Here is a 27,546-nt window from a genome sequence, read left to right as displayed (position 1 = left end):
TGGAGGCACCTTTTTGGTAACCGACATCAAAATACAGTATGTGACAATTACGATTAAAACACGTCACATCACATAGTGTAAAACCCTAAAGCCTGGTTATTGATCACTGCCCCTCTTCACGTGTTTTGGAGAGACAGAGACATAAGTATGCCCAAAACATTATCTCTAAATTTGAATGTAATAATAAACTTTTGAGTTACATGACATATCTTATAATTGTATCAAATTAATAAAGCAAGATTATTTATGTCTTTCCCAAATCTTAACAATTTTCTGGTTTAATTTAATTTGTAAATCGATACATTAGCTAACCATTGTGACAAACAAAACAAGTGAACGCAGTCATATTTCAAATAATTATTTTCTCTAGCCCCTAAATAAGTTATATTGACTTATTTATTAGATACCTACCTTGTTTTATATTTAACTTACTTGTTCATATATCATTTGATGTATATGTATTTACATACTGGAATATATATATAAATGTATGATAAGACGGCCTGCTGAATGCCTGTCTGTTTACCATGTTTAATAAAGTTAAAAAAAATAAAAATAAAAAAAATACTGAAATTAACGTTAGCTGCCGTTTTCTTTGTGGCTAACGAAATTATCACGGAAGCTTCCTCCCTCGCTGTCAGGGGCCGTTTTAGACATAGACATAATATGGTTTTAGACAGTCTGATTAGAACCGATATGTATCACAGATTATATCCGATTTATGTGTGTTGCCTAGCAACCACGTTGTTTGGCTAACGGTAACGTAACGTTAGCTACCAAAGAACTTCTAGCTACTCTTCAGCATGGATGTATTATCAAAGGTCCTCTATACTGTGCTCCTTATAATACATCCATGCTTTACCTTACGCATACTAGGAGCTATTACGTAGCCTAGCTAACTTAGCTAAACAACCGTCATAGACGAAAATCCATAAAGATCGCTCATATTATGTGTATTCGATCTTTCTATCACAGAACTTTGACGTAGTCGACGTTACAGACGCCAAAGGCCATGTTTACAAGAGACTTTAAAAGAACTCAATGGAGTCAGGTTTACCAAATGATTTCCGGTCATAGCTTTCAAAATAAAAACCTATGTAGTGCACAGACGTTTGTAACGTTTTATGCAAAAGTCTCGACACTTCCGGTCTTGCACTGGCTATCTGACTGACTTGACGCGGATCTGCTTCAAACGCTTCTTTTTTTTTATCACGCTCACATGTACGCGCACGCAAGCTCTCATTCTCTCTCTCTCTCTCTCTCTCTCTCTCTCTCTCTCTCTCTCTCTCTCTCTCTCTCTCTCTCTATCTCTGTCTCTCTCTCTCTCTCTCTCTCTCTCTCTCTCACACACACACACACACACACACACACACACACACACACACACACACACACACACACACACACACACACACACACACACACACTTACTCACTCACTCACTTACTCCTTTCTCTTTTCAAAAGCCCCTTGTGAAGCAGATTGACAGGCTAGAATGAAAATGAGGCGGACGCTCGGTCACGACTTCAGTGCGTACGCGTCCTTTTGAGAAGACCTCTAAACTTGGGAAATATCACCATGGGAGCTATTTGGGCTGCAAGGGACTTTTGTTTGTTTTTGCTCTTGTTAAATAGCCGCCAAAGCGCAGCGCTTCCAGAGATTCGAGGTGGGACTGTAGTGAGTGTATGTGCATGTGTGTAGCCTATGTGTATGTTTTCCAGTTGTGGAGAGTGCTACTTTACGCACGCTTTCAGGGTGCGCTCTTGTTGTTTCCCCAGTGGTGACTTTTACATTTTCTTTTATTCTAAATGTGTAGCTATATACAAATGACAGTGTGAATTGATGTGCTACCTGTACACATACATTTGTAAAACAAGTTTTTTTTTGTATGTAACTTATTAACTTTCAGGTTAGTTTTCACTGGATTTCTCAAACGTGCCTGCTGTATGCGACTATTATTATTAGGGACGTCTTGCGTGCTCGTCTTCTTTAGTATAGTCACACAAAGCATGGAAGTGCATATGTGTTACTGTCATGTTATTTGACTTATTAGACTATTTGAATATTGTAGGTATGCATGTGTTATAACTAAGACCTATATGGATTTCCAACAGATCCATGTGTAGAGGGAAGTGATGGCTGTCACATTGATGCTATTTGTCAGACTACCCAAGGCTCATACAAGTGCACGTGTAAAGCAGGCTTTAAAGGAGATGGAAAACACTGTGAAGGTAATGTGTCTGCTTTTTGTTGAGCAGTTTGATTCACATTGATATCTGGTTACGAAAACCATCTGAGTGTCAAAGTGGGATCACAGTTTGGATGTTTAGGCACACATTTTAATGCAGGGTGGCATTTGGACAGACAATCTGTTATACTACCTACATGTTTGTAATTACACATTCTTAAATCTATTGTGTCATAATTTCTGAATTCCTATAAGGGCATGGGATATCTGTGCTCATTTAATTATCATATATTTATTTTAGATAGACAATATACATCCCCTATTGCACTAAAGTTCTTGTTCTTACTGTTCAAAGACTTAAAATGTTTTGCATTTTAATAACTTTTAGATCTGTAGATGATCATTAATTTATGTGATGTTTACTTCTCAGACATTGATGAATGCGACTTGGAGTACAATGGTGGCTGTGTACATGAGTGCAACAATATACCAGGCAATTATCGCTGCACTTGTTATGACGGATTTAATTTGGCGCATGATGGACATAACTGTCTAGGTAAGACCTGCTTTAAACCACTAAGTAAATTACCTTTTGGGATAGACAGAGAGCTTGAATCATCAGCTCCATTGGTGAAGAGTTCATGTTTGTGTGGGCTGTATGTGAAGTTTCTCACACGCACTGCTTTTCTTGAGCTCTCTTTGTAAATGTAGCCTAATACAAACTGTGTTGGTTTTCTTCATGCAGTGATTTAAAAGTAAATATTTATGTCTGGAATTGGATTTTAAAAAGCTTTATTTTCAGCCTTAATGTTTTGTAAACACTGGATCAAACTGCCTTATTTGATTTAAGTATGTAAAAAAACATTGTGAATATAACAAATACTTTTCCAGAGTTTTGTAAACACTGTTCATTAATGCAATCCATCCGCTGTACTGTAGATGTGGATGAATGCAAATTCAACAATGGTGGGTGCCAACACACTTGTGTCAACACCATGGGCAGCTATGAGTGCCGCTGCAAAGAGGGCTTCTTCCTCAGCGACAACCAGCACACATGCATCCACCGCTCTGTGGGTGAGTGTACAACACGCACACTTGTTCTGTAAACAGCAGCCACACCTGCATCTGTTAGCCCAACAGCATTTTTGTTGTACTACCACAAATTCAAATTTGGCTTGAAATGCATGGAGGAAGTGAACTTGTAAAGAGTGCCTAGTTTATTTATAAAGAGTTTTTGAGTATGTATTATTTGTGTGTGTGTGTTTCTGCTAATTGTATTAAGCCGTGAAAAAAGTCAGAGAATTATGTAGCAAATTCTCCAATATTCACATACAAATTTAAATTGATGGCACAATGAGGGGTGACAGGTTCAAGCTGGCTCCCGTCACTGAGCTTTTATCTGCAGCAGCAACATGCTGTGGGAAAAGGATCTCCGTGTCCCAGGGAACAAAATGAGTTAATAACTGCAACACTCGGGTCTATGTGGTCTGTGTCACAGATTAGTCTGAAGTGCCTTTGTTTTGTCTTCTTGACTGAAGTCAACTTAAATGCAAGTACTTTCCACTCCATCGGGTCTTGACAACCCTTTTAAATCCTGTGGACCTAACCACTCAGCTGTGACCCATCTATATATATGCTGATTCATCTCATCTCATTTTTCAGCTCGAGGAATTATTGAGTTTGTTGTAGATACTACTAGAAGAACTTGCAGAGCTTTGTTTTTTTGAGGGAATGAAACAACTTTTCCTCTGCTTACATACTTTTAGAAGTGCAAAAGAAAAAACGCAGTGGTTGATGTTTTAGGATTGTGTAAGAGCGTGAGAACAATCAGTGTCTTTGAGGATGCCAGACTAATCTCTCAGTATGTGTGCCTTTGTGTGCAGCCGGTCAGTCACTGTAGGAGAGTTTCATTGTGTACCTCTTTCCATCTTTCTATCCCAGAGGGCCTCAACTGTATGAATAAGGAGCACGGCTGCGCCCACATCTGCAAAGAGACACCCAAAGGAGGTGTGGCCTGTGAGTGTCGTCCAGGGTTCGAGCTGGCCAGGAACCAGAGAGGCTGCATCTGTACGTGCTAAACGGAATACAGCTGCCTTTACACTACACACCTGCAGTTGGCTTCAAATGTTGCACTGTAAATATGTCTTATGGTTGCATGTTGTTGACCCTGCAGTAACTTGTAACCATGGCAACGGAGGCTGCCAGCACACATGCGAGGACACAGAGAACGGCCCCATATGCAGGTGTCACGCCAGGTACACCCTGCAACCTGACAAGAGGTCGTGTATAGGTAAGCACACTTAGTTGTTACTTAACACTGCGAATGCAAAAACATTTTCTGTCATTTTCTGTCGTCTTTAATATTCTTGCATCCATCTTTAAAACTCCCTCTTCAAAAGCATATCTTAATCCTCCGATTGGTGTAACCATATATTGTCTTTTAATCCAATTGACTCGCCAGTAGCTCAGGCATTTTCAAACTATATGCAGCCAACATTTAACTCACCCATTATTGAAATTCTAAGATTTGTGAGATTTTAAAGAAGTTTTTAAATTTTCTAAAGAAGTTTCCAAAGATAACAAATTTGTCAAAGTGAATTTTGGGGAAATTTATATGAAATGACGCACAAGATATCTAGAACATTTCAATTGAATGTTATGGTGCAGATGTAAAAAATTGGATGAACGTGAAAGTTCATTCTTGACCTTGGTAGTTTTTTTGCACTCATTGTCCACTTACCAGCTTTTTCCGCATCTTACGGTCTTCGTCAGTGGATGGAGTTAAAAGAAATACCGTGAGATGTGGTTGAAAGCTGTGGAGAAAGTTGGTAAGTGGACCTTATGATTTCTTTGTCAAATGGAGTCCTGCGTTTGATTGAAGAGCTTAAACAAGCTGATAATGTACATTGTCCTATCTGAAAGTGTGGAAGATGATTTTAACAAACCTTAAAGCTACTAAAGGGATTAGTTTTTCAGTGTGTCTTTCATATTTCTTCTTGGCACTCATGGTTCAAAAAGAACATCATTAACCCGAACTGTCCATCAGTGTTGGCTGGTTGTTTTTACACATATACAGTTAAAACAGAAAGGGTATGACAAAGGAAGGATTTATGTTTTGGGTTTAAGAATAAGAATAAGAATAAGAATAAGAATAAGAATAAGAATAATTTCTGTTGGGAATATAACAAAACTAGACTTCAGCTCAAGATGTGTGCATTGCAGGAGGAGCTTACAGTATGCTGGACTTTGTTTCTTTGGTAATGCGGAGGCTATCTTGATGAATGAATGAAAACACAGTAACTGGAAACATCTCTGTCTCACTGTGTGCATTTTTCCACACAATGGTTATGAGGGATAAGGATCAGCCGTCAGATATTGGGTAATATCTCTCCCTCCGGCAGCAGCGTGTGTGAGGTCCAGGCTGTTGTCCCAACTTCCACTTTACTGATCTGGTGTGTTATCTGACACACACCAAGCCACTGCAAGCTGAATATCTCAAGTGTAAACATGCATCTGGTTACTGAAATGTGAACAACAACAAGTCCCACTGAGTGTGTTATTTCGGAAATGTAGTGAATCCATGTACTAATTCTCAGTCTGTTAATGATTGTTTTTTGTGTGCGTCACAGAACGAGATGAAGCCACCACTGAGTCTGCAGACCACAACGTCACATCCTTTACTGAGGTGGACAAACGTGTCAAACGAAGACTGTTAATGGGTAACAATTACACTCCTTCATTCAGAGGCTAACAGCTTGAATCTGTGTTTTACGTGATGGCATGTTGAGCTGCCAGGAACCACTCACGGGTGTTAAACAGGGGTGAGGACTAATGTCTAGTAAACCAATGCATTCCTTAGTCTTTTGAGCAAACTGTGAAATGACTACGCTCTCGCTTTCTCACCCCCAGTTTTCCCCCTGAAAAATATGCATTTGTGACAGTGTGACACATTTCACGTTTTCCTTCCATTTGGGGAAGGCTAGCGTGTGAATCTTGTCTTGTATAGTTAGTATTTATCAGTTGTGTGATTTTGGGTCACTCAATACATGTAAAACACTATAACTTTGGCACTTTACCAAGAACGTGACTAGCACGTAAGCTCTGGGAGTGTTATCCTGTGTTATTAATAATACGTGTTGTCAGGGTACGCCTAGATGTTACCATGTGCCTAACCAGTGTATGGATGTACTCTACATCCAAACATCAATATTTATAAATGTTTAAATCAATATTACATACAGTATATAAATTCAATATTTGTCATGGCCTCAAGTGGCTCAGAGCAGTTTAGACAATAATTAAAAATCTATGAAAGAAACAGTGTATTTGTAATATTTCTTTCACTCTATAGTTTGATTCTGTTCAAAACATCAAGGATCTGTTTTACTAAGGATCTGGTATCTGACATTGTGGAATAAAGATCATTTTTCACGAGCAGGAAGGTCATTCACATACATTCACGTCGTGTGTTGTAATTTCAGAAACTTGTGCGGTGAACAATGGGGGGTGCGACTGCACCTGTAAAGACACATCCACAGGCGTGCGCTGCAGCTGCCCAGTCGGCTTCACACTGCAGCCGGATGGAAAGACATGCAAAGGTCAGACTGCCATTCCACACACAAAAAAAAAAACTTCACAGAGAGGAAACACTGATTTAACTCAGTACATTTGTATAGTCAGTCTTGTCAGGATATCACCTGTTTCCCCACAGACATTGACGAGTGTGAGATTCGCAACGGCGGCTGCGAACACTTCTGCAGGAACACCATTGGCAGCTTTGAGTGCAACTGCAGAAGAGGCTTCAAGCTGCTGACAGACGAACGTTCGTGCCAAGGTAGAAATGGCTCCTGAATTGATTTGGGACAAAATGAGACCTATATTATCTAAATGAGATATGATGGAGTGGGATGTGACAACACTAGCAGACATTTGTCATGTCCATAGCATCTGTGTCCATCCTGAGTTTTTCAAGTCTAAAAGGTTCAACCTGTTATTTTATTTTAACACGTAGTTTAAGGGATAGTGACATACATAATTGAAGAGTTTAAGTTGTAGATCATAACGTCAGAATTCAGTTTGTTGTTCTTAGTTTGACATGATGAGAATATAAATTTGTTTTACTGTTTTAATAACTTTAGCATCTCCCTGGGATTTAGCATTTTATTTAGTCTTATATTGTGTATTAAAAGACCTGTCAGCCAGCTTCCTTTCTTATGTTATGATTTTTGGTAACAGGGCTATGCTTTTGATCAGGTTCTATGCTTTAATGATGCTCACCTGATGCAACTACAATTCAATTTAAGGTGTCTCAATGAATCGCTACCTTCTTTTTACCTGTAATTACGATTAAAACCCAATGCTGTTTTACCTGATGTGTCATGCTGTACATGTCACATTTCAGGGAAGAGGGAAAATTCAGGATCAAATGTAACTGTGGGTCTGTGGGTGGAAAATCCCTCCTGATGAAGATTGCAACTGACTGCCCTGCTATTATGTCCCCTGCCTGATTTTGATTACAGATATAGATGAATGTTTTTTTGAGCGCACATGTGATCACACGTGTGTGAACTCCCCCGGTGGTTTTCAATGTCTGTGCAACAAAGGCTACACCATGTATGGGCTGGCCCACTGCGGAGGTGAGTCTGCATCGGGTGAAGGGAGCTACACATAACAACTTAAGCGTAACACACACAAGTGCTAAAACCATACACAAGTGCTCATTAATGTATTGGAAGAATGTAATTATAAAACTTTCCCTTTTCCTCTCAGATATAAATGAATGCAGTGTGAACAATGGCGGCTGTGAGCAGGGTTGTGAAAACACCATGGGTGGATTTGAATGCTTTTGTCATCTTGGCTATAAGCTACACTGGAACAAAAAGGACTGCATTGGTAAGCCAATGCCTCTTCCTACATATTCTGTTGAGTGCTGTTGTGTCTTTAGAAAATTGTGTGACATCCCACATTTTGGACTAAAACTTGGGGGACAAAAACAGGAGATACTTTGTTCTACTTCTCTTTTTCTCTTTAATTCTCTGTCACTTGGCTTTTTCTTGTGCTTGAGTAAAACATCCAAATTGCTACGATGCTGTTGGTGCTGTCAGGATGTTGGACTTTCTGTGCCTCTTCCTCCTTGTTACAATCAAAAGTGTTCTTTTTTACCTTGGAGTTTTGTTGTGATTTCCATCTAGAGGCGGAGGGTTTCCCACCTGCTAAACCCCCCTCTAAACCTACCCTGAACTGTAGTAAGCAGGAGGGAGGGGACTGCTGCTTCTTGACATGCCAGTCTCAAGTTCACATCATCAGTGGTGAGTTGGATCAGCCAGATCTATATATAACATGATTCACCTGTTTACCTGCTGTTCAGCAAGTGCAGCTCTAACTGTATTGCCGTATTTTCATATTACATAAGTACTCAAGAGGAAATGGTTTGGCTTACCATGATCGCATGTTTATGGTTCAAGGTTTGCACAGGAAACACCTGAGCCTTATTGTTTTCTTTTTGAGTGTTTTCTTCTCATTAACCATAGCTGACCTGCTAAATATACTGTAAATACACTAGCTCTTGCATTACATAGTTATAGTTAGACATTGTCACTGTCAGTTCAAATCTTTAAACGCATCACTGTTTTGATCCCTCTTGCTACACTTTGTCAGAGCTGTGATGAAGTCAGTTCCACTCTAGCAATTTTTGAAACAGAAATGCAGACTCTGGAAATTAAAAGTCCAGATAAATGTCTAAATCAAGATTTAGACTAACTTTAATTGAGCAACAGTTTGGCTCTCGGTGGCTAACCTTTGTGGCTTTCTCAACACTTCATATGTGCATTTTAGATTTAAAGCCTTCCAGAGGTTCAACAGTCTTAATTGGTCTTCCACAAAACATCTTTTAAGTTGCTGCTGTGCTGTGGCAACCTGAAAGGTGACGAAGAGTTCATAATACTGATTCACGTTTTCCTTGTTAAACACCAAAAGTGAAGAGGTGGCTGCTGGAAGGCTGTCACTGTGAGGCGGCTGCAGAAAGTGTTAACTAGTTAGTTATTGACTAAGTCACAAGTACTCATTTTCTACTTGATCGGTTTGGTTGGTTTGAAACATTGCAAAGAGTGAATGGACTTCAGTAGAGCCCTGACAAAGCACAGCAAACAATGAGGCTCTTAGGTGAATAGTAAGAACTGTGACTTCTATGACATGTTTGATCCAATCAGTTGACATGACATGACACACCTCAGTCAGTTGCACTATTATGTTTTTTGGCATGATTAAACCCAAACAGCATATCACAGTGCAGACCAGGTACTGTATCTCCAGATGCAGCTATGTTTTTAAAAACAAAAGTGATGCATCACGGCTAAAGCAAGTTAATAGAAACGCAATTAGTCAGTAAGTCAAGCTGTTCTAGATCTAATTGTCAACATCAGTCTGCAGAGGCTCTTCATGTTCCTACATGCTACCTGTTTGCTCTCTCTGACTTGGCTTCTTTGGCCTTCACTTTTGTCTGTGTTGGTCTGTGTGTCACGGCCTGTTGTGTGTTTTCAGGGACGGAGGATTCCTACACGGTGACCTGTGGAATGCCTCTGCCCTGCTTGGCTGACGCACAAAAGAACAACAGTGGCTTGCATTGCTTAGGCGAGTACAAAACATCAGAGATTTACATCTATCTTTCCGCTCTGCCACACAAAACAGTTACTCAGGAACAACTCAGGCTTCTCTTGTCTCCAGTTGATATATAAGTAGATCAAAATAACAAAGTTTTCTGTTCCTCTATCCTGCAGGTCCAGAAATGGCCAGTATTCCACGCATTAAAACCACAGCCACTTTTAAGTCCAGCACTGCAAAATGCAACTTAAAAAGAAGTCAGGAGAAACTCAAGGAAAGCTTAAACTCAGCACACTCGATTACAGGTACAGCGATTGCCACACAGCAAACATAACAATGCCTCCAAACACTAGATCACACAAAGACAAGGATTAAAATTACAGCTCCTTCATGTTACTGATTAAACAACATTTAGGGTTTACCAAGAGCTGCCAGCATCTAAAGCCACAATCTTTAGAATATAAAGCAGACCTGAAGGCTGCTTCAAAGTAAACCAAAGGCAAATGTGAAAGAAATTTGTGGGGAAAGTGATGTGGTTTTGAGTGTCTTGGATGTCTCAGTGCAGCACTTTGTCTGGCAGTGACAGGGGAGGATGTAATTAGCCATAGCATGCCTTTCAGTTAGGTCTGACCTAGCCATCAATCAAATGTGTTTCCGATTGTAGGATTATTTTGCTTCTCCAAAGGGTTTCGGCATGGTCTTTTACATCCCTCATAGTCACTGAAAGGGCACATAATTGTTTCAAATAAAGGAAATTGTCACTGGGACATCTCATCCTATTTTCAGCTATGCAATCTACATGACAAAAAAAATGATCAGATTAACTTTTTTTTTTTTTTTTTTTTTTTTTTTTTTTTGTGTTTTTTTTAATTTTTTTTTTTTTTTTTTTTTTTTTTTATTTTTTTTTTTTTTTGTGCGATTGTGTGTGTTGTTTGTGTGTGTCTGCTGGCTGTGGCGTGGTCGTGTTTGTGTGTGTGTGTGTGTGTGTGTGTGTGTGTGGGGTGGTTGTATCCCATGTCCACAGATAGCAGGTTCTTCTTCACTGAAAATGTCCAGTTCAGCTATGTGAGCCTGCGCTGCACCCCGTCCGTGCAGCGAACGCGCAGCCGCCATGGCAGGAAAGCTGGCGAGGAGGACGGCTCCTCGATAACAGCTGAGTTTGAGCTGGATGTGAACCTAGAGGAGGTAACAGGTTGGTCTCTCTGCGCTTCCCCTCTGCCTGCCTGCGACCTTCGCCTCTTGTTCTCCATCTTTCTTTCGCTGCTGTCTGTTTATCACTAAACAAACCAAACTGTGAAAGTATCTCCTGTTTTGACTTGGCTATGGTGGTGGGCTTCGAGGTTGGGACTCAGAGGTGTTTTTGTTTTATTTCCTTGAATTCTTCATGTGTTGGCCTGGATTGCTTTTTCCCTGACTTGATGGTGCATTTGTGTGAATGTCTAGGCAAGCATGCGAGCATCCACGCATGAATGTATAATTTACGATTGGCGTGGGAGTTGACATTTTGCTGTGGAAACAAATGCTTCTCTTTTAGCAGAGAGCTGTGACCTGAACTGTGTACGCCGACGCTCAGAAAAGAGGCTCAGGAAGACCATCAGGACCCTGAGGAAGTCCATCAACCGGGAGCAGTTCCACCTCCACTTCGCCGGGTCTGACTATGAGCTCGCCAAAAGTTTGGGCAAGCCGGCTGAACTCCCAGGACACTGTGTGGCGGGACAGGTGCTGGTGGGCAGGAAGTGTGGTGAGATTTATCTTTTTATATTTACTTATTATTCAACACAGAAAGCATGTTAAAGGTTAGGACATGCAACATTCAGCCAGGCATCACTTCTACTGGAGATATTGATGCTTTTCATCTCTCAAAAGCACAGATCTAACCACTTTTGTTACACCTAACACAAGGCAGCAATGTTTCTGACTAGGCCCTATACACACAGTAGACTCATAGTCATGTCTTAAAGCAACTGAAATGGTCCACACCAGTGAGATATATTTAGACAAGCTGGTTTAATGATTGGATTTGGCGCAGGTGTTGGCCAGATGAGTGCCCTATTTGGTTTGCAGACATGCTGTAATGAGCAAGTTGGAGGCGAAGGCGAGCTCGCATGGAAGAACAGAGAGACTGTTGTTGGCCCTCCAAGCTGTGAGATCTTCCAGCATCTCCCTGGGATAAGAGTGTAACGTGATGGCAGGTCTCCTGGTAGTTGTTGCCTCTCGGTTGGGTTTTTATATACAACCTGTGATGGAGAATATGTTCATTAAATAAGACCGCACACTGTCAGTGTTTGAGAGCGGAAGGCTGGCATGTGTTTTCTCTGGCTGTTGGGACCATGTGCCCCTAGTTTCGGGCCTCACACTAAGTTTGCTGCCTGCTGCACGCCGTCTTTACAGTACAGAAACGGGTGAGATGTCTAAATATTTATTCAAATTCAAATGGTATGCGTTTTTGTTCGATATATGCACGTCTACCACCAATGTTGAGGATGTTTGAATATGATGTAGACCCAGATCTTTAGTAAACCTCACACAACTCTTTAAGTGTGTTTAAGGTTTTTGTTTCATGTTGACCAAAACTTGTCCGAAACTACATAGCTGTAGTTTCTTGAGATAACGTTTGTTGAAAGAGAATCATTCTGGTCAACGTTGAGCAGTCTATTGGCCATGGCAGGGGTGTAGACATGTAATTTGGGAGAGGAGGAGGGGGGCTGAAAGGCATTCTTCTTAACCTCTAGCTCTTTAAAGGAGCTATATTTTCCCCTCCTCCCCCACCTCCCGCTTTGGCTTAGTTCGGAGTGCAGTTTAGTCCTTTTCAGTTTGCCTATTCCATTGAAAACCCCATTTGGGGCTCGTTCTCACTGCCTCAGAGGGATGACAGCACAGCCTCCTGTGCAGTTAAAGAAATAAGGCTTTCACCTCTGTGCAAGCATTGGTTTTGGATACTACATTGCTTTATATTCCAGGCTGTTTCTGTTTAAATAAAATGTATGCATGATGTAGTTTATTAATTATGTAAATATTCTGTTGTTTATTTGTACTGTTGATAATTGCCAACACGTGACTGCATCAGAATACATATTTATATAAAAATTAAAACAAATGCAAACAGATCAACGTTGATTCAGAGATGCCGTGAACAGTGCATGTCCACATCTATTTGACTGTTGTAGTCAACTTGTTTGTGTGTTTGTTTTAACATTGAAGATGTTTAGGAAGTGCTGTTTATTCAAGCTGGCAGTTTGAGTGCTGTGTCCCCCCCTGCCCCCCAGCTGGGGCCACTTTGCATGACCCCCAGCCACTAAACTGCTAAAGAGAATTGACTTCAGCCACACCATGGGAATCAATTAGCATCAGTTGTTTGGGCCTCGGCTTGATGGGCGCAAGCAGTGATTGGGCCAAACAGAATGGGGGGATTCAGAAACCTGACCCCTTTTATTGGGTTCAGCTCCTTACCACTGTGATACCGTACTGTTTTCCTATGTCATCAAGTAGGCAAAGACTGGGGACTTGAATAGAGGTGAAAGGTCTTTTAAACCTCTTTGGGGCCATCAATTCGAGGACTCTATAGAAGCGTTCTTTGCATTTGAAAGGCTTCAAGGTTTTTTCTCTCTTTCACTCTCACACTCTCTCTTCTCTCACTGCTTCCCTCTGTCAAATAAAAGCTGTTAGAGGACAATGCAATGATGGCTCCTCATGGTCTTTCAGAATAAACAATAGGCTTCAAAAAATGAACTTCTTTTAAGAGAATTACATTTTCTTTCTTTAGAGGAAAAATCTAACAATTTGCTGAGCCACGTATAATGGATCAACGTTAAAGCTTTTGTGTGTTGAGCTTTTAGAGATAGTGGTTTCTCTGCTAACAGGCAGCTTAAGGCGCTGACACACTAACCCGATAATCGGCCGTTGGACAGTCTGGCGAGGTCGGTGACTCGAGTCTGTTCGACCTGACATGTTCAGTCGGAGGCAGTGCAGTCGGGATTCACCCGGAAACGGGGAGCGGAATGAGCGTGACTAGAGTCTCTAAAAATCTGACGAAAATCTTTTAAATCTGAAATGAAGACAGATTCAGCAACTGCATGGCCTATTTCTCGCTTAAAATGTTTTCAGAAACATGTTTCAGTGAACTATTTTAGTACAAGATGAGATCGTATTTTGAACGAGCCGCCATGACAGTCTGGCTCTGAATTTCCGGAGAAAACAAACCCATGTGACGCGTTCGTCCAATCAGCTGCCGGTTTTCATTTTTTGGGCAACAATACAGATTAGCGCCGCCTGCTGTTATGGAGACGTATTATGTCTCGTCTGTTCGGTGTGTTCTGTGGCACTTTTTGGACCAACTTCGGGAGACTGATCAGTCCGACTGGCTTTTCTGCCAACGGTTGGCCGTCTGGTTGGTGTATAACTGCCATTAGAGACTACAACTGAGGCACATTTTGTGCTAAAGGGCTGGAATTCAATTGATTTATTCTTGTGTGAGATCAGCTTCAGTTTTTAAGTCAAGTTCGTAAGACATCCAGACAGACGCAGTAATTCCCAAATTAATTACAGGCATCACTCTGAGTGGGAGGAACCAAAGCAAAAACTATGCTTTAGTTCCTTTAATCAAGCCTTTGCACTTGTATGAGATAAGAGGGAAATACTCTCTTTGATTTGCTTCTGTTTTTGCTTTTAAAAGAGGCGAGGGTGCTTATGGTGATATAAAAAGCTCCTCCCTGATGCACAGCCATGTATGTTGAGTCAAGTATTAGCACGTGTCAGATGTGTGGCTCAATGGCAGCTGTGGAGAGGGTTGGTGCTCTTTTGTCTTTATATTAGTGATTTTCTTTGGCTGTTATTAGGATGGTTTGCAAAAGTTTTATTTTGTACACATATGTGTGTCCCGTCGCAGTGTTACAGTGTTTCTGAAATGTGAAAGACAGGTTGCAGACCTTAATTTCAATGTGTGTGTGTGTGTGTGTGTGTGTGTGTGTGCGTGTTTGTGTGTGTGTTTGTGTGTGTTTGTGTGTGTGTGTGTGTGTGTGTGTGTGTGTGTGTGTGTGTGCAAAGGACCATGCAGCCTTTTGGTTTATTAGTTTTTATGTCAAGTTACTCTTTGTAAGAAATATTATTACATTTGAAGTTATAATGCTGTTTTTTTAACAATTTAAAGCTACATTTATTTCTTTTGTTATAAATCTTGAATTGGAAATGTTTTTATCAATTTTTTGTTAACAACATGTTTTTACCCTCTTTTCTAAAAACATTTGGCCGCTAAGAACCTTTGAGTTCAATACTTACATTAATTCAATTCAGCCATAACCTAAAACCAGTATGGAAGATCTACGTGATGGTTTATACGATCAGTTAGGACCTACTGAATGTCCTTTTTTTTTTTTTTTACATTCGAAGCTTCTATTGAGGTTTTCAAATGTCATTTTTTTATGTGACACAAAAAAAATAAAAAGATCCTTGAACAAAATCCTTAATTTTTTTTTGAATGAATGGAACTCATCAGTTTTGTCAATCTAAAAACATGTAGGCAGCAGGCTAATCCAATAAGGGCATGAAATAACGATGAAATAGTAATTCTGCCCATAGGCTTAAAGCAACATTATGCTACGACAGAAACAACGCTCTGGAGTTATTGGAAATGTTTGGATCACACAAGTTGGAAACAATCCTGCCACTGCTGGAATCTAATTCTACAAATAGTATAATACTGGTAATATTAGTGTAGCATAATCTTTATTTATCTGCAACTGTGCTGAAATACAGGGTTTAAACAGAATGAATAGACAAGCACAAAAAAGAAGAAGCTGCGCATCATTTTAATGTTGATTTAGAATTTGAATGTCAATGTCATGTTATGAAGCTTCATACTATTCAGTGCAGCCCTAGGATACATATTTTCTTAGTTTCGATATGTATGTCCTGAAGAACACAATAATCCCTGTATCTTGACGTATTCATGACTCATTATTAAATGTTGTAGTCCTGGTTACTTCCTAAACTTTCAAAGGAGTGAGTGAGTGAGTGAGTGAGTGAGTGAGTGAGTGAGTGAGTGAGTGAGTCAGTGAGTGAGTGAGTGAGTGAGTGAGTGAGAGTAAAAGTTTTTGGGTGCTTAATAATGCATCAGTACGCACGTGTTTAGGGGTAGTTATCTCAGAGGTTATCTCGCTGACATGTGAAGGTTGTCTGACTGAAGATGCCAGATAACTTGTAATAAACATTCAGAAGATGCCCTGGCGAAAAGCAAAAATAAATCATGAGACGGAAGTAACTTTGTGAGAGGTACCCTATTGAATGCACTTTGAATGCATTTCAAGCTCTAGTGAATTAAATTCAATTTTATCTATAGTGTCAATCATAACAGACGTTATGCCAAAACCGTAAACTGGTGTACACTATGCTAAACTGCATCAAGGTCAGTGATACTGTGATAATGTTCATTTCTGTGTAAGTAAACTCTCAAATCTGATCTGAACAGATTGATAAATTGATCCGACTCAGCCTTTAATGTGTTAAGGATGCTCTTCGCTGTGTTTATACATTTTACATTGTCTTGTTTGATTACACTTGAGAGGCAGCTGATTAAATCTGGGTTACTTGACTTTAATGGTCTTGTCATGCAATTGAACCGCTGTATTTCTGGTGTAAATCTACAGTGTGGTTAGGACTCTTTTATTATGTGTAGCCACAGGGCATACTGCTAAATTTGTTGATTCATGTCTGCATTTTACATTGTCTATCTCCCTTCCTGACACTGATCTGGCTGCTAAATTAACGTAAATTACAGTTCAGTCTGTTTTGGGTGTCCTAACTCAAGTGTTTGTGTTCAGTTTGTGGGGAAAATGTTTGATATCACCAGCTCAAATAATTACTTTGTTTCAACTTGGTTTTATACCACAGCATTTTTGTTGAGAGAACAATAGATATGTTCGAGCACTAAAATACAACTATCAGCTCTCAGCGATGTGACAAGCAACCACAAGCTTGTCTGCTCCAGGGGAGAAACATTGTAGGCCTAAGTTTAAATGTGCTCTGTGTCTATAGTCAGGGATGCACATTTGTGTACTTGTAAATCATTGAATTAATAACCTTTAATCTATCTCGGTGTCATTCCCCACCTGTTTGTTAGTGAGCTGCAGCGTTGGGACTTACTACGATGGGGATCAGGGACGGTGTGTGTTGTGTCCAGCTGGAACGTATCAGGATGAGGAGGCACAGATGTCTTGTGAAGTCTGTCCTCGACCTGAAGGAAGAGAAGTCCCCAAAGTGGTCGGAGCTCGAAACTTGTCTGAGTGTGGAGGTGAGACAGTCGACTCAATTTTATTTATGTAGCTCAAAATAACAAATGTGCCTCAAAGGGTTTTACATTCTCTACAGCATATGGCACCCTCTATCTTTAGATTCCTGTTTCAGATAAGGATAAACTTCAAATAAAAACTTTAATAAGGAAAAAATGGAAGAAACCTCAGAAAGAGCAACAGAAGAGGGATCCCTCTTCCAAACCAGACAGACATTGACATTAAAGAAACAAACAGTAAACAGTGAGAGTGAGCCAATGGGAAACACACGCTACAAAGGCCTCCGCCTGAATCAAACAGGGGACATTTCCATTGCATGATATGTGTCTTAGACCACTAGACCACAATTATAAGTTAATACAATAACTAGATATAAAATATTCATCAGTGCAAAACTCAATGTGGTTATAGCCTTTAAAGACAGAATATGCCAGTTTAAGAGAAAGAACTCTTTAAATTTGTCTTCATCAATTTCATCCTGTTGGTAATGACAATTAGTTTAAATTATACAGCATTTTTTTTAAACGTACGTACAATGAAAATAAGCCAAATGAAAATAAAATGTAAAATCTGGAACAAATAAACAAAAAGGCAGAAAAAGCAATAAAGGCATGGGAGGACACAAAATGTGGAAAACTGTTTTGTGAATATGAGCCACACAGGAAGCGATGGTGGCTCGATAAAGATCTCTCACTGGCAGATGTTCTGCTTTGTGTAAAGCCAAAGAAGCTTGAGCTTAGATGTTGAAGATGTGTTTGAATTCAAAAGGTGAACTCGGCTTCTTTCAGCCCCTGAATAATAGCAGAAGGAGCCACCATGTATTGGTCTCCCCCTGTGCTGTTATCGGAGTCACTTTGTAGCTGAATCCCAGATCCCATCTCCTCTGTTAGACTAAACAACAAGAAGATATCAGCAAACTCCCAGTTTGTATTAGTCACCCAGGAGGTACACTCAGTGGCGTTACACTATGCACTGCAGATTAAACATGCCATCTTTCCATTAACATTTGTCCATTAACATTTGCTTAAGCTTAGCCATATCTTATCTTAATAAAAGTGGAGAGTATTTTCTCTTTACATGGAAAATAAACTAATCCAAGTGCAGCTCTAAAGGTTTTGTAAGAGAAATCGAATTTGACCAAAAACATTGCTGTGTTTAACAGTTTACACTGTGACTTTGCCTAATGCTTGTGTGTGTTCAGGTCAGTGTTCCCCGGGTCAGTACTCTCATGACGGCTTCACCCCCTGCCTGCCCTGTCCACTGGGAACGTACCAGCCAGAAGTGGGACGCACCTCCTGCTTCCCTTGTGGAGGGAACTTGGTCACAAAGCGCAGTGGTGCTGTTACCTTTCAGGAGTGTGAGACTAAAGGTGTGGAAGTCATCTGTGTTATTGTTGTTTCAGGATAAAAAACTAATAACTCCAGTTTAGTTTAGTGTCTTGTGGTTTAACATAAATGGAAGGATTAGATGGCTCTTTTGGAGCTGTGAAACTTTATGAAAACCTGTCAAACTAAACTACAATGAAATTAAACCTCTGTGCTGCAACAACATCTTTGCTGCATGACACTGTTGTAATGCTCACTTGGCATCACAACAGTATCATGTGGTTGCTGAGTCTATGGAGCTCTTTTGGGTGTTGACTGGAACTCTGCCGCCCTCTGCAGCTGTTGTATTTTCTGTACATTCAGGCGCTTGAGTCAGTTTGAAACTTTGCACCTCCTAGATGTCGACCTTTCAGGAACTAGGGTAAATGGGTTTTGGTTTTAGCTCGATGACAGTGTACTTTATGTTTAATCCAATTTGTTTTTGAAACGTTTTTTTTTTAGCACAACATGGCAGATGATTTTCCTAACCCGTTGATTAGCATGTGATCTAAAAAGCTTTAAAACACCCATATTAGAGTTATATATTACATTTAACCCAGACAATGAATGTTGGGAGTGTTATATGAACTAACATCCCTCTATCACTGTCATTGGCTCTTGCAGTCCAGTGCTCTCCAGGACATTACTACAACACCAGTACACACCGCTGCATCCGCTGTCCCACGGGCACGTATCAAGGAGAGTTTGGGCAGAACTACTGCATCGCCTGCCCTGGAAATACCACCACCGACTTCGATGGTTCCACTCACATCATGCAATGCAAAAGTATATATGTCTGTGTATGCAGTAATACCTCTGAAAAATATACATAGAACATTTATTTTGGGATTCAGTTCCAGATAATTTACCTTGCTGCACCAAAACTATCATCAGTCTGACACATCTGTGTTTCACTTTACAGACCGACAATGTGGAGGAGAGCTGGGAGATTTTACTGGTTTCATCGAGTCCCCCAACTACCCAGGGAACTACCCAGCCAATGTGGAGTGCACCTGGACCATCAACCCACCACCCAAACGCAGGATCCTTATTGTCGTCCCAGAAATCTTCCTGCCTATTGAGGACGAGTGCGGTGACTACTTAGTAATGAGAAAGAGCTGTAAGTTTGAACTGTGTGTGTGTGTGTGTGTTTGTGTGAGCGTATTGATTAGCAAAAATTATACTACCAAGAGGTTAACTATTATTTTAGGGTTACGTGTTAGAGGTTATTTTAAATCAGCGTAGCCAAAATGGTATCAAAATATCTTTGGCTGGTATCCATGTAGTCTTGCTTTGCCAGACCCTCCTCCAAAGCACGCTGAAGGAGGGTCTGGCTACTCCACATAGCATTCGGGGATGGAAAGAAATGTGCTCTGGTTTAATGGCATTTCTTTAAACCAATCAGAATCGTCATGGGTGGTGCTAAACTCCGCACAGAGCCACTGCAAAATAGCCCTGCGAGAGAATACTCAGATTGGACAGATAGTCTAGCTAGCTGTTTCAATTTACCATGCAGAGATCTGAAGAGCAGTCAACAATAGGCCTTAATAAATCCACCGAATTTAAAATTCCAACACAAAGAAAGCGGAGGAAATACAAAATATGTATACAAAATACATGCATCCGGCAGAATTTCCTGCAGCAACGTAGCAATCCCAGAAGCGGAATGCGAAGGATATAGACTAGTATCCATGTTACCAAGGAGAACCAACATACACTAATGTGTCATTATCTTATTACTAATGACTTACAATCATGTTGTAAGCTAATTATGTACGCTATCCTGTGCACTCACATCTTCATTATACAGCTCTCTCCAACTCTGTGACAACCTATGAGACTTGTCAGACATACGAGCGCCCCATCGCTTTTACCTCCCGCTCCAAGAGGCTCTGGATACAGTTCAGGTCCAACGAGGGAAACAGTGGGAAAGGCTTCCAGGTCCCATATGTAACATACGATGGTAAGAAGATGTTTTGTGCTATAACGGTGATGCTGCTACCACAGTGTGTTGTCAAATTTGGTTTCATTAATACGCTGTTTATGGACTGTTTCAGAGGACTACCAAGAATTGATAGAAGACATTGTCAGAGACGGAAGATTGTACGCTTCAGAGAACCACCAGGAAATTCTCAAGGTATGCAGGTAGAAATGTTTAACAAGAAGCACTTGTGGGTTTTGTGTTGTGTATTGTAACTTTGGACCAGTGGTTGTGTATTACAATGTTACATGTATAATTTGGCACACATATTACATAGAACATATTAATGGCAATCAAAAAGTGTTTAATTACTATGTCTTTAATATAGTGCAAATCAATATATTTAATAGAATATGTAATCTACAGCTTTTCAGTCATATCACTAACCACAGAAAACATAAAAACATAACAAAAAGTTACATCCATATCCACCAAATCTACACATAATATATGTACATACATATACACAAAGAGAAGGCAAAAAAACACAGAAAAAAGAGGCAAAAAAGGTTATTGCAGCAGTCTTAGATGAGTATTTTTTGGGACATTGTATGCCTTTATTAGAGAGCACAGAGTAGAGAACTGAGGACAGAAATTGAACCAGTGACATTACAATGATATGGTTCCCACCAGGGTGCCCCATCTGAGGTGTTGATATTATTGATTATTCAGATCAGTACTATCCTCCACTTGTTGATTTGCGTTTCTGTTTATTTTGTTCTGAGGTCCAGTTAGCATGTAGCGCCCTCTTGAGACTTGTGGAAATACAGGCTCCTGCTCTTGACTTTCTTATATGCTTTTTTGCTTTCCATTAATGCAATCGGTCGAGGCAGATGGCCGCCAACCTAAAGCCAGGTTCTGTTTGAGGTTTTCCTCGCCGCTGTCGCACCAAAGGCATGCTTTTAGGGGAATTGTTGGGTCTCTGTAAATTATAGTGTGGTCTAGACTTACTCTATCTGTGAATTGTCCTGAGATAACTTCTGTTATAATTTGACACAATAAATAAAATTGAATTGAATACATTTTCTCATCAGGACAAGAAACTCATGAGGGCGTTGTTTGATGTACTGGCTCACCCACAGAACTTCTTCAACTACACAGCACAAGAATCAAGAGAAATGTTCCCCAAATCCTTCATCCGCTTCCTGCGCTCCAAAGTCCTGAGATTCCTTCGCCCTTAGGACAGGTAGTTTCTGGATATTTCATGAAAAACCTAGATTAGATACTGGCCACAGTATCTATTTAATCCACTGACCCCTTTAAGAATATTCTGTAGTTATCCGTTTTCACATGGAGCGACACTAGAGTGGACTACACACCTGATAAAACTGATCCTGAAGAGAAAGTGGACAAGTGGAGCTTTAAGAGGGAGAAATGGTCGGTGGTATTGTGGCCATCCTCAGACGGGGATCTGGATAAATGTGTTTGGAAATTTGGCGTCTGTAATGACTTTGGATTTTAAAGTTACCATCTCAGGATTCAATGCTGTACATGCCAACATTATGAGACATTTGCTAATAGCATCATGATGAAAAACAAATGCTGTAGCTAAACAGATATATACTGAATACCAGTAATGCTGTATATAGAGGTGTATCTAGTTTTAACATAGGCTACTTTTACAGGTAGAGCTTAATTGACAGAAATACTGCTAAATGTCAGAAACAAATATAGCACAAATGTTTTCTCGGGAACATTAGCACTACTAAAGAAGTAGTGGCACCACAAGAGCAATTATTCAGATGAATGTTTTGTATATGATGTTAAAAGTTTTAGGTGAAACGCTAGCAACTATGTACACTTTTGACAGTGTAGCATTGCTGCAATTGCTGGTGGCACATGTATTTGATGTTCCAAGGTGTGTGAATGAGTGCTACTGCACTGAAAAAATGACACCAGAATGCATCAATATATTTTGTATTGTTTACTAGCAACCAAAGACAACTATTCAGAGTACATGAAAAGAAATGAAAAGTCCTGTAAAATAGAATTGAGCTATTCATCTGTCTTAGATGCCATGTGTATGTATATTTTTTTTTATTGTTTTGTAATATGCTGTAAATAAAGATAGGAAACTTATTTTGTGTTTGTATTCCCTTTCCCCACTTATTTTTTCTGTTTTTGTGCCACCAACACACACACATACACACACACACACACACATACACCATGACTGCTGACTCATCCGCAAGACAATATTTAGACATAAATACTCCCCCCCCACACACACACACACACCCACTGATTAATGAAGTTTTATTTTATGTTTATTTAAAATAATACCTAAAAAATGCAAGGATAAGCTTTACTATGGGATATGAGAATGATAATATTAGTGCAAAAAGAACCTGACCACACAAGTACACGACCACAATTTGGTAATCTGACATGTCGAACCAAGGGTTGCGTTCGTTTTGTCTAACCTGATCATCAGCAAGGGCGGAGTGTTGCTCGGCTTTTTCCCAGAACTTTTTTTCAGAATTATGAAAAGTAACTGATTTAATCGTCGACTAATGGATTTAAATTGTATAAGTCAGATTTAGTACAAAACCAAACGATGATGTTAAAAAAACAACTCCTCCATTTCACATGTCACCGCCCGCCAGGGACTCATTATTGTCATAATCAAGCTCTGGTGGTCTTGTGTGCGGAAACCGGAAACTACAAGTCAGCTGCTGGGAAGCTGAATGTGTTTATGTCTAAATAAGCTTGATAGCTAAAGTCATCAGTTGTTAAGGTGTTCATTAATCTGCTGGAGAAGTTTCTGGAAACATTTGAACGGCAGTTCTTTGGAAATCTAATACAGACTGTGAAGATGAAGTCTGTGTTTCTTCTCGAGGCTTTCTCTTTGGCTTGTTTTGTGCTTTTAAACCAAGTGACAGCGAAGGTAAGGCTAATGGTAGCTAGCATAGGTTAGCTAGCGTTAGAGAGAAAATAGTGATGAAATATCATCTCTTTAAATCTCCCGTAAAGATTAATTATCTCACCCGACAGTTACGCGTAAGAATAGCTTAACGTTACGTCATGCTAACTCTTGTTATGCTGAGGTTGAGACTTCCCTGTGATGTTCCGTGTTGCTAAAGCTACATCTTGCTAACGTTACAGTCTAAACAGAAAAGACTGTTGTAGTTTTAGCTCAGTGCAGGCAATGGACAATTGATTGTATCCTGTATTTATGTAGGGAAGCTAACAGCATCAACATCATATCAAATAAATAACCAATGGTATGATCAATATTTTGGTTTTAGGGCATTACTAGTCTCTCATTGCCAGATCTCCACAGCGCTGTGTCAGCGATAGAGTAGCAGGCACATGGGCGTTTCTAGGACTTGAGGAGGTTTGGGGCTTAGCCCGGACTCATTTAAATAAACTAAATGCAATGTAAAACGGCGATTGGCTTGCTAATAGCCAGTGTATGTTCATTTTAGTTTCCAGCTTCCATGTAAGTTAGATGGCACCAACATTTGGTCTAATCATAACTGGCCTGGCAACCCAAACGCCAGTGTTTTGTTTCCAGATTTGTGTGGTTACTTATCATAGATATATACACTATGGTTACTTATGATGTGAGAGGTTTGGGGGTCCACCCCCTGAACATTTCGAGCATTAAACAATTCATTTCCTGCATTCTGGTGAATTGTTATGCACCTAATTCTACCTTTTTCTGAATCAATGTATGCTGGAAATATCTTTATGTAAAGGGAAACATAGATTACAATCCAAATATACAAACATAATGGAATATATTGCAGTAAGGCTCTCAGGCATTCTGTATTGCTTTCAACTAGGGCTGGAAGATTTTGGCTAAAATCATAATCACGATTAATCGAAGAAGTTACCTTGATTACGATTATTGAATGATTATTTGAAAAAAAAAATTCTTTTCTTATAGGCTACTGTAAATATGTTCACGGTTATTTTTTCTAATGAAAGAGTGTATAATCCTATCTTTGTGATTCTAAAATAAGGAAACAACACACAGATAGCAATTAATGCTTATTTATTAAATATTTCAAACAACTGAACTTAAATCTACAACTGTAGATTTTACAATGAAATAAAAATAAAAAAGTAAATTAAGTTTTAATGTAACGTGCGGAGTCCATTGACTACACAGCGCGGCGTAATATGTTTTAAGGGGAAAGTACATTAACACACAGTGGGCGGCACGGAAATATTAACAGGATTAAAAGACCGAAATAATCGACTTGGTAAAATTACGTCGGTTATAGGCTCTGAATTTCGGTTTAGATTATTTTTCGATTAATCATCCAGCCCTACTTTCAACTATTTATTCTCCTTTGGATCGAGTTTTCTAATTATATGAGTCACCACACATTTAGCCTAGCCATCATTTACTCCTCCCTCCTCTTTTTCGTCTTTTGTTGGGGAAGTAACTAGAGGTGGCCTGATAGCATTTTTTGCTTCCCGATACCGATTCCGATACCTGAACTTGCGTATCGGCCGATACCGAGTAGCGATCCGATACCAGGGTGTCATATATTTTATTATGTTTTAACAGCTGAATACTACTATCCCTGCATGTTTGTGATATAATTTCTATCTTTGTTGTCTGTCTGGCTCAGGTTAAACTCTTTGTGAAACATGAACAAATACAAACAACGAATGCCACAGAACTTTCTTTTATTATGCAGTTTGACAGTTATAACGGAAAAATAACATAAATAAACTACTTTAACGTAGATTTTCTTTAGGGCTTTATTACGTGGTATCGGATCGGTGCATATGCTCCAATACTTCCCGATACCAGCGTTTTAGGCAGTATCAGAGCTGATACCGATACTGGTATTGGTATCGGAACATCTCTAGAAGTAACCTCCTTAAATGTCCATATGACAATTATTCACCTCAACGATCCATGAATTCATTTTAATGAATTAATAAACCCCTGGACTGTAATATTTCAGATGTGTTTGAGCAAGATTTCTGCTCACGTTCAAAACTTTGTGCACATTCAAAATATATCCCATCTGTGCTCTCTGAGATTTGGAGGAGTTGTGATATTTTGAGAAAAATAAAGTTAAACTTTATCTATAAACCTGAAGCTGCACAGACCATGGAAGGCGTGCTGCTCATCTCTATTTTTACAGCGAGAGTGGACACTAAGCGACGCACAGGTCTGCTTCAGAGCTCTGTGTGTTTGAGTCTGAACCGTAGACTGGAAACGTCACAGGAACTTCAAACTAAATCATTAGTATTGCGCTCCTAAACTTTGTGTTAATGGCATCAATGAATTAGACTGATTTGTCTATGATTCCTCTGAAAATTACACCTTTCACAGCTTTCCTCACGTAGAGACGTTTGCTAGGTGATGGCAACAAAAACAACATGTTGGTCAGACCCAGCATGTAGCTGCCCGTTCTATTCGCCTGTTCTATTCACCTCTAAAAAAATAAACTGGACAAAGTTACAGTTCAACCATGAGTTCTACAATAAAAATGTAAGAACTCCGAGTACGTTGGAAAATACTTTTCTTTTTAATTTGCCTCTGCCATTCTGGGGAGTTTTATTCCATTATACTTATTTTTGTGAAAAAAAAAAATAAGAGAGAGAGAGTGCGAGAGATCATGGGCTATTCATAAAACATTCGGGGCTGTACCCAGGGACGCCTCTGAGAGGGCAATATTGACAAAACATAATAACCACAATGTTACCAACAATAATAAGTTCATTTAATATAGCACATGTATACAGAACATAGTCACAGAGTGCTTCTCAAGAGTAAAATTGTTAAAAATAAGACCAAAGAACAGGCAATAAAAATTGAAAGGAATAAACTAAAAACAGTAAAATAAAACAAAGGAACACAAGACTGAAACGCTAAGAATACGATGATATATGTACGAATAAGGACATTAAATCAATGCAGAAAAATGATTAAAGTAGCAAAAGGAAGGAAAGGGGGCAAAATAAAATAAATATAAACTTAATGCCAGATTTAATAATGATGTGTTATGTAAGTGTGTTGTATATGTGTTACCAGCGAAATGTGCAGGTATGTTGGAAGAGAGAGAGAGACCCCCCCCCTCGCCCCCAAAAACAAACAAAAACAAAACAAAGATTCTGATACATGTGATCTATCTGTTACAGAATTCTGAAGACATCCGTTGTAAATCCTTCTTCTACAGGTTTCCTGTGCTTCCTTCTTTATTTCTTTTCTCCATTATTTCTTCTTTTCTCATTCGTCATTTATTTTTTCTTTTTCCCTCCTTTCCTTTATTCCATATTTTTTCCTTCCATGTTTTCCTTCCTTTTTTTTTTTAATTTCCATTTCTTTTTTTTTCTTTCTTTATTTCCATTCTCATTCTTCCATTCTCTTTTTCTCTCTCCTCCTTTCTTTTCTCCTCTTTTTTATATATATATTATTATTTTTTTTCTCTTTCTTTATATATATATATATATATATTTTTCTCTTTTTTCTTTCTCTCTCTCTTCTCTCTCTTTCTCTCTTTTTTCTCTCTCTCTCTCTCTCTCTCTCTCTCTCTCTCTCTCTCTCTCTCTCTCTCCTCTCCTCTTTCCTCTCTCTCTCTCTCTCCTCTCTCTCTCTCTCTCTCTCCTCTCTCTCTCTCTCTCCCTCTCTCCTCTCTTTCTTTCTCTCTCCTCTCTCTCCCTCTCTTTTCTCCTTCTTTTCTCTCTCTCTCTTCTCTCCTCTCTCTCTCTCTTTCCCTCTCTCTCTCTCTCTCTCCTCTTCTCTCTTTCTCTCTCTTTCTCCTCTCTCTCTCCTCTTTTCTCCTCTCTCTCTCTCTTTCTCCTCTCTCCTCTCTCTCTCCTCTTCTTTTTCTCTCTCTCTCTCTTTTTTTCTCTCTCTCTCTCTCTCTCTCTTCTCTCTCTCTCTTCCTCTCCTCTCTCTCTTTCCTCTCTCTTCCTCTTTTCCTTGTTCTCTCTCTTCTCTCTCTCCTTTCTCTTTCTCTCTCTCTCCTCTCTCTCTTCTCTTCTCTCTCTCCTCTCTCTTCTTCTTTCTTCTTTCCTCTCTCTTTTTTTTTCTCTCTCCCCCCTTTTTCTCTCTTGTCTTGTTTTTCTGCTGCTCTCTCTCTCTCTTTTCTGTGTGTGTCTCTCTCTCTCTTTGTGTTTCTTGTCTCCTGTGTGTGTGTCTTTTCTTTTCTGTGTGTT

General features: G+C 39.6%; 2 protein-coding genes across 4 annotated transcripts in view; both read left to right on the top strand.

The window, feature by feature from the left end:
- The first annotated feature begins 1,394 nt into the window (after positions 1-1,394).
- On the top strand, positions 1,395-22,494 carry scube2 (signal peptide, CUB domain, EGF-like 2). Of its 3 annotated transcripts, none has more exons than XM_039795912.1 (23): positions 1,395-1,666; positions 2,115-2,231; positions 2,619-2,744; positions 3,128-3,262; positions 4,130-4,255; positions 4,362-4,478; positions 5,818-5,907; positions 6,670-6,786; positions 6,900-7,022; positions 7,708-7,824; positions 7,958-8,080; positions 8,380-8,496; positions 9,728-9,817; positions 9,964-10,092; positions 10,812-10,979; positions 11,325-11,528; positions 16,902-17,072; positions 18,272-18,439; positions 19,059-19,220; positions 19,357-19,554; positions 20,245-20,397; positions 20,492-20,571; positions 21,450-22,494. In XM_039795912.1, the coding sequence occupies exons 1-23, from the start codon at positions 1,579-1,581 to the stop codon at positions 21,594-21,596; spliced, it is 3,066 nt and encodes a 1,021-aa protein (XP_039651846.1). In that variant the 5' UTR covers positions 1,395-1,578; the 3' UTR covers positions 21,597-22,494. The 3 variants fall into 3 exon arrangements, with proteins under 3 accessions (XP_039651846.1, XP_039651844.1, XP_039651847.1); XM_039795910.1 differs by having other exon boundaries at positions 11,322-11,528; XM_039795913.1 differs by lacking the exons at positions 8,380-8,496; positions 9,728-9,817; positions 9,964-10,092; positions 10,812-10,979 and having other exon boundaries at positions 11,322-11,528.
- Positions 22,495-23,059: 565 nt separating this feature from the next.
- The window catches only part of tmem9b (TMEM9 domain family, member B), an 11,894-nt gene continuing 7,407 nt past the window's right edge, over positions 23,060-27,546 (top strand). The window contains exons 1-2 of the mRNA XM_039796130.1: positions 23,060-23,302; positions 26,527-26,571. Coding sequence (XP_039652064.1) covers positions 23,231-23,302; positions 26,527-26,571 — 117 coding nt within the window. The 5' untranslated portion in view covers positions 23,060-23,230. The remainder of the gene's footprint in view (positions 23,303-26,526; positions 26,572-27,546) is intronic.

Source organism: Perca fluviatilis, chromosome 3 (genome assembly GCF_010015445.1).
Source record: "Perca fluviatilis chromosome 3, GENO_Pfluv_1.0, whole genome shotgun sequence".
Classification (NCBI taxonomy): domain Eukaryota; kingdom Metazoa; phylum Chordata; class Actinopteri; order Perciformes; family Percidae; genus Perca; species Perca fluviatilis.
The sequence above is the reverse complement of the archived record's forward strand: the minus strand, read 5'-3'. Positions and strand labels throughout refer to the sequence as shown.

Bases quoted from the DNA above. Each gene is read 5' to 3' on its own strand.
- scube2 (XM_039795910.1), top strand. From the start codon at position 1,579: ATGGGAGCTATTTGGGCTGCAAGGGACTTTTGTTTGTTTTTGCTCTTG. The intron at 4,256-4,361 runs GTACGTGCTAAA...TTGACCCTGCAG, and splicing joins GAACCAGAGAGGCTGCATCT to TAACTTGTAACCATGGCAAC. The intron at 20,572-21,449 runs GTATGCAGGTAG...TTTTCTCATCAG, and splicing joins ACCACCAGGAAATTCTCAAG to GACAAGAAACTCATGAGGGC.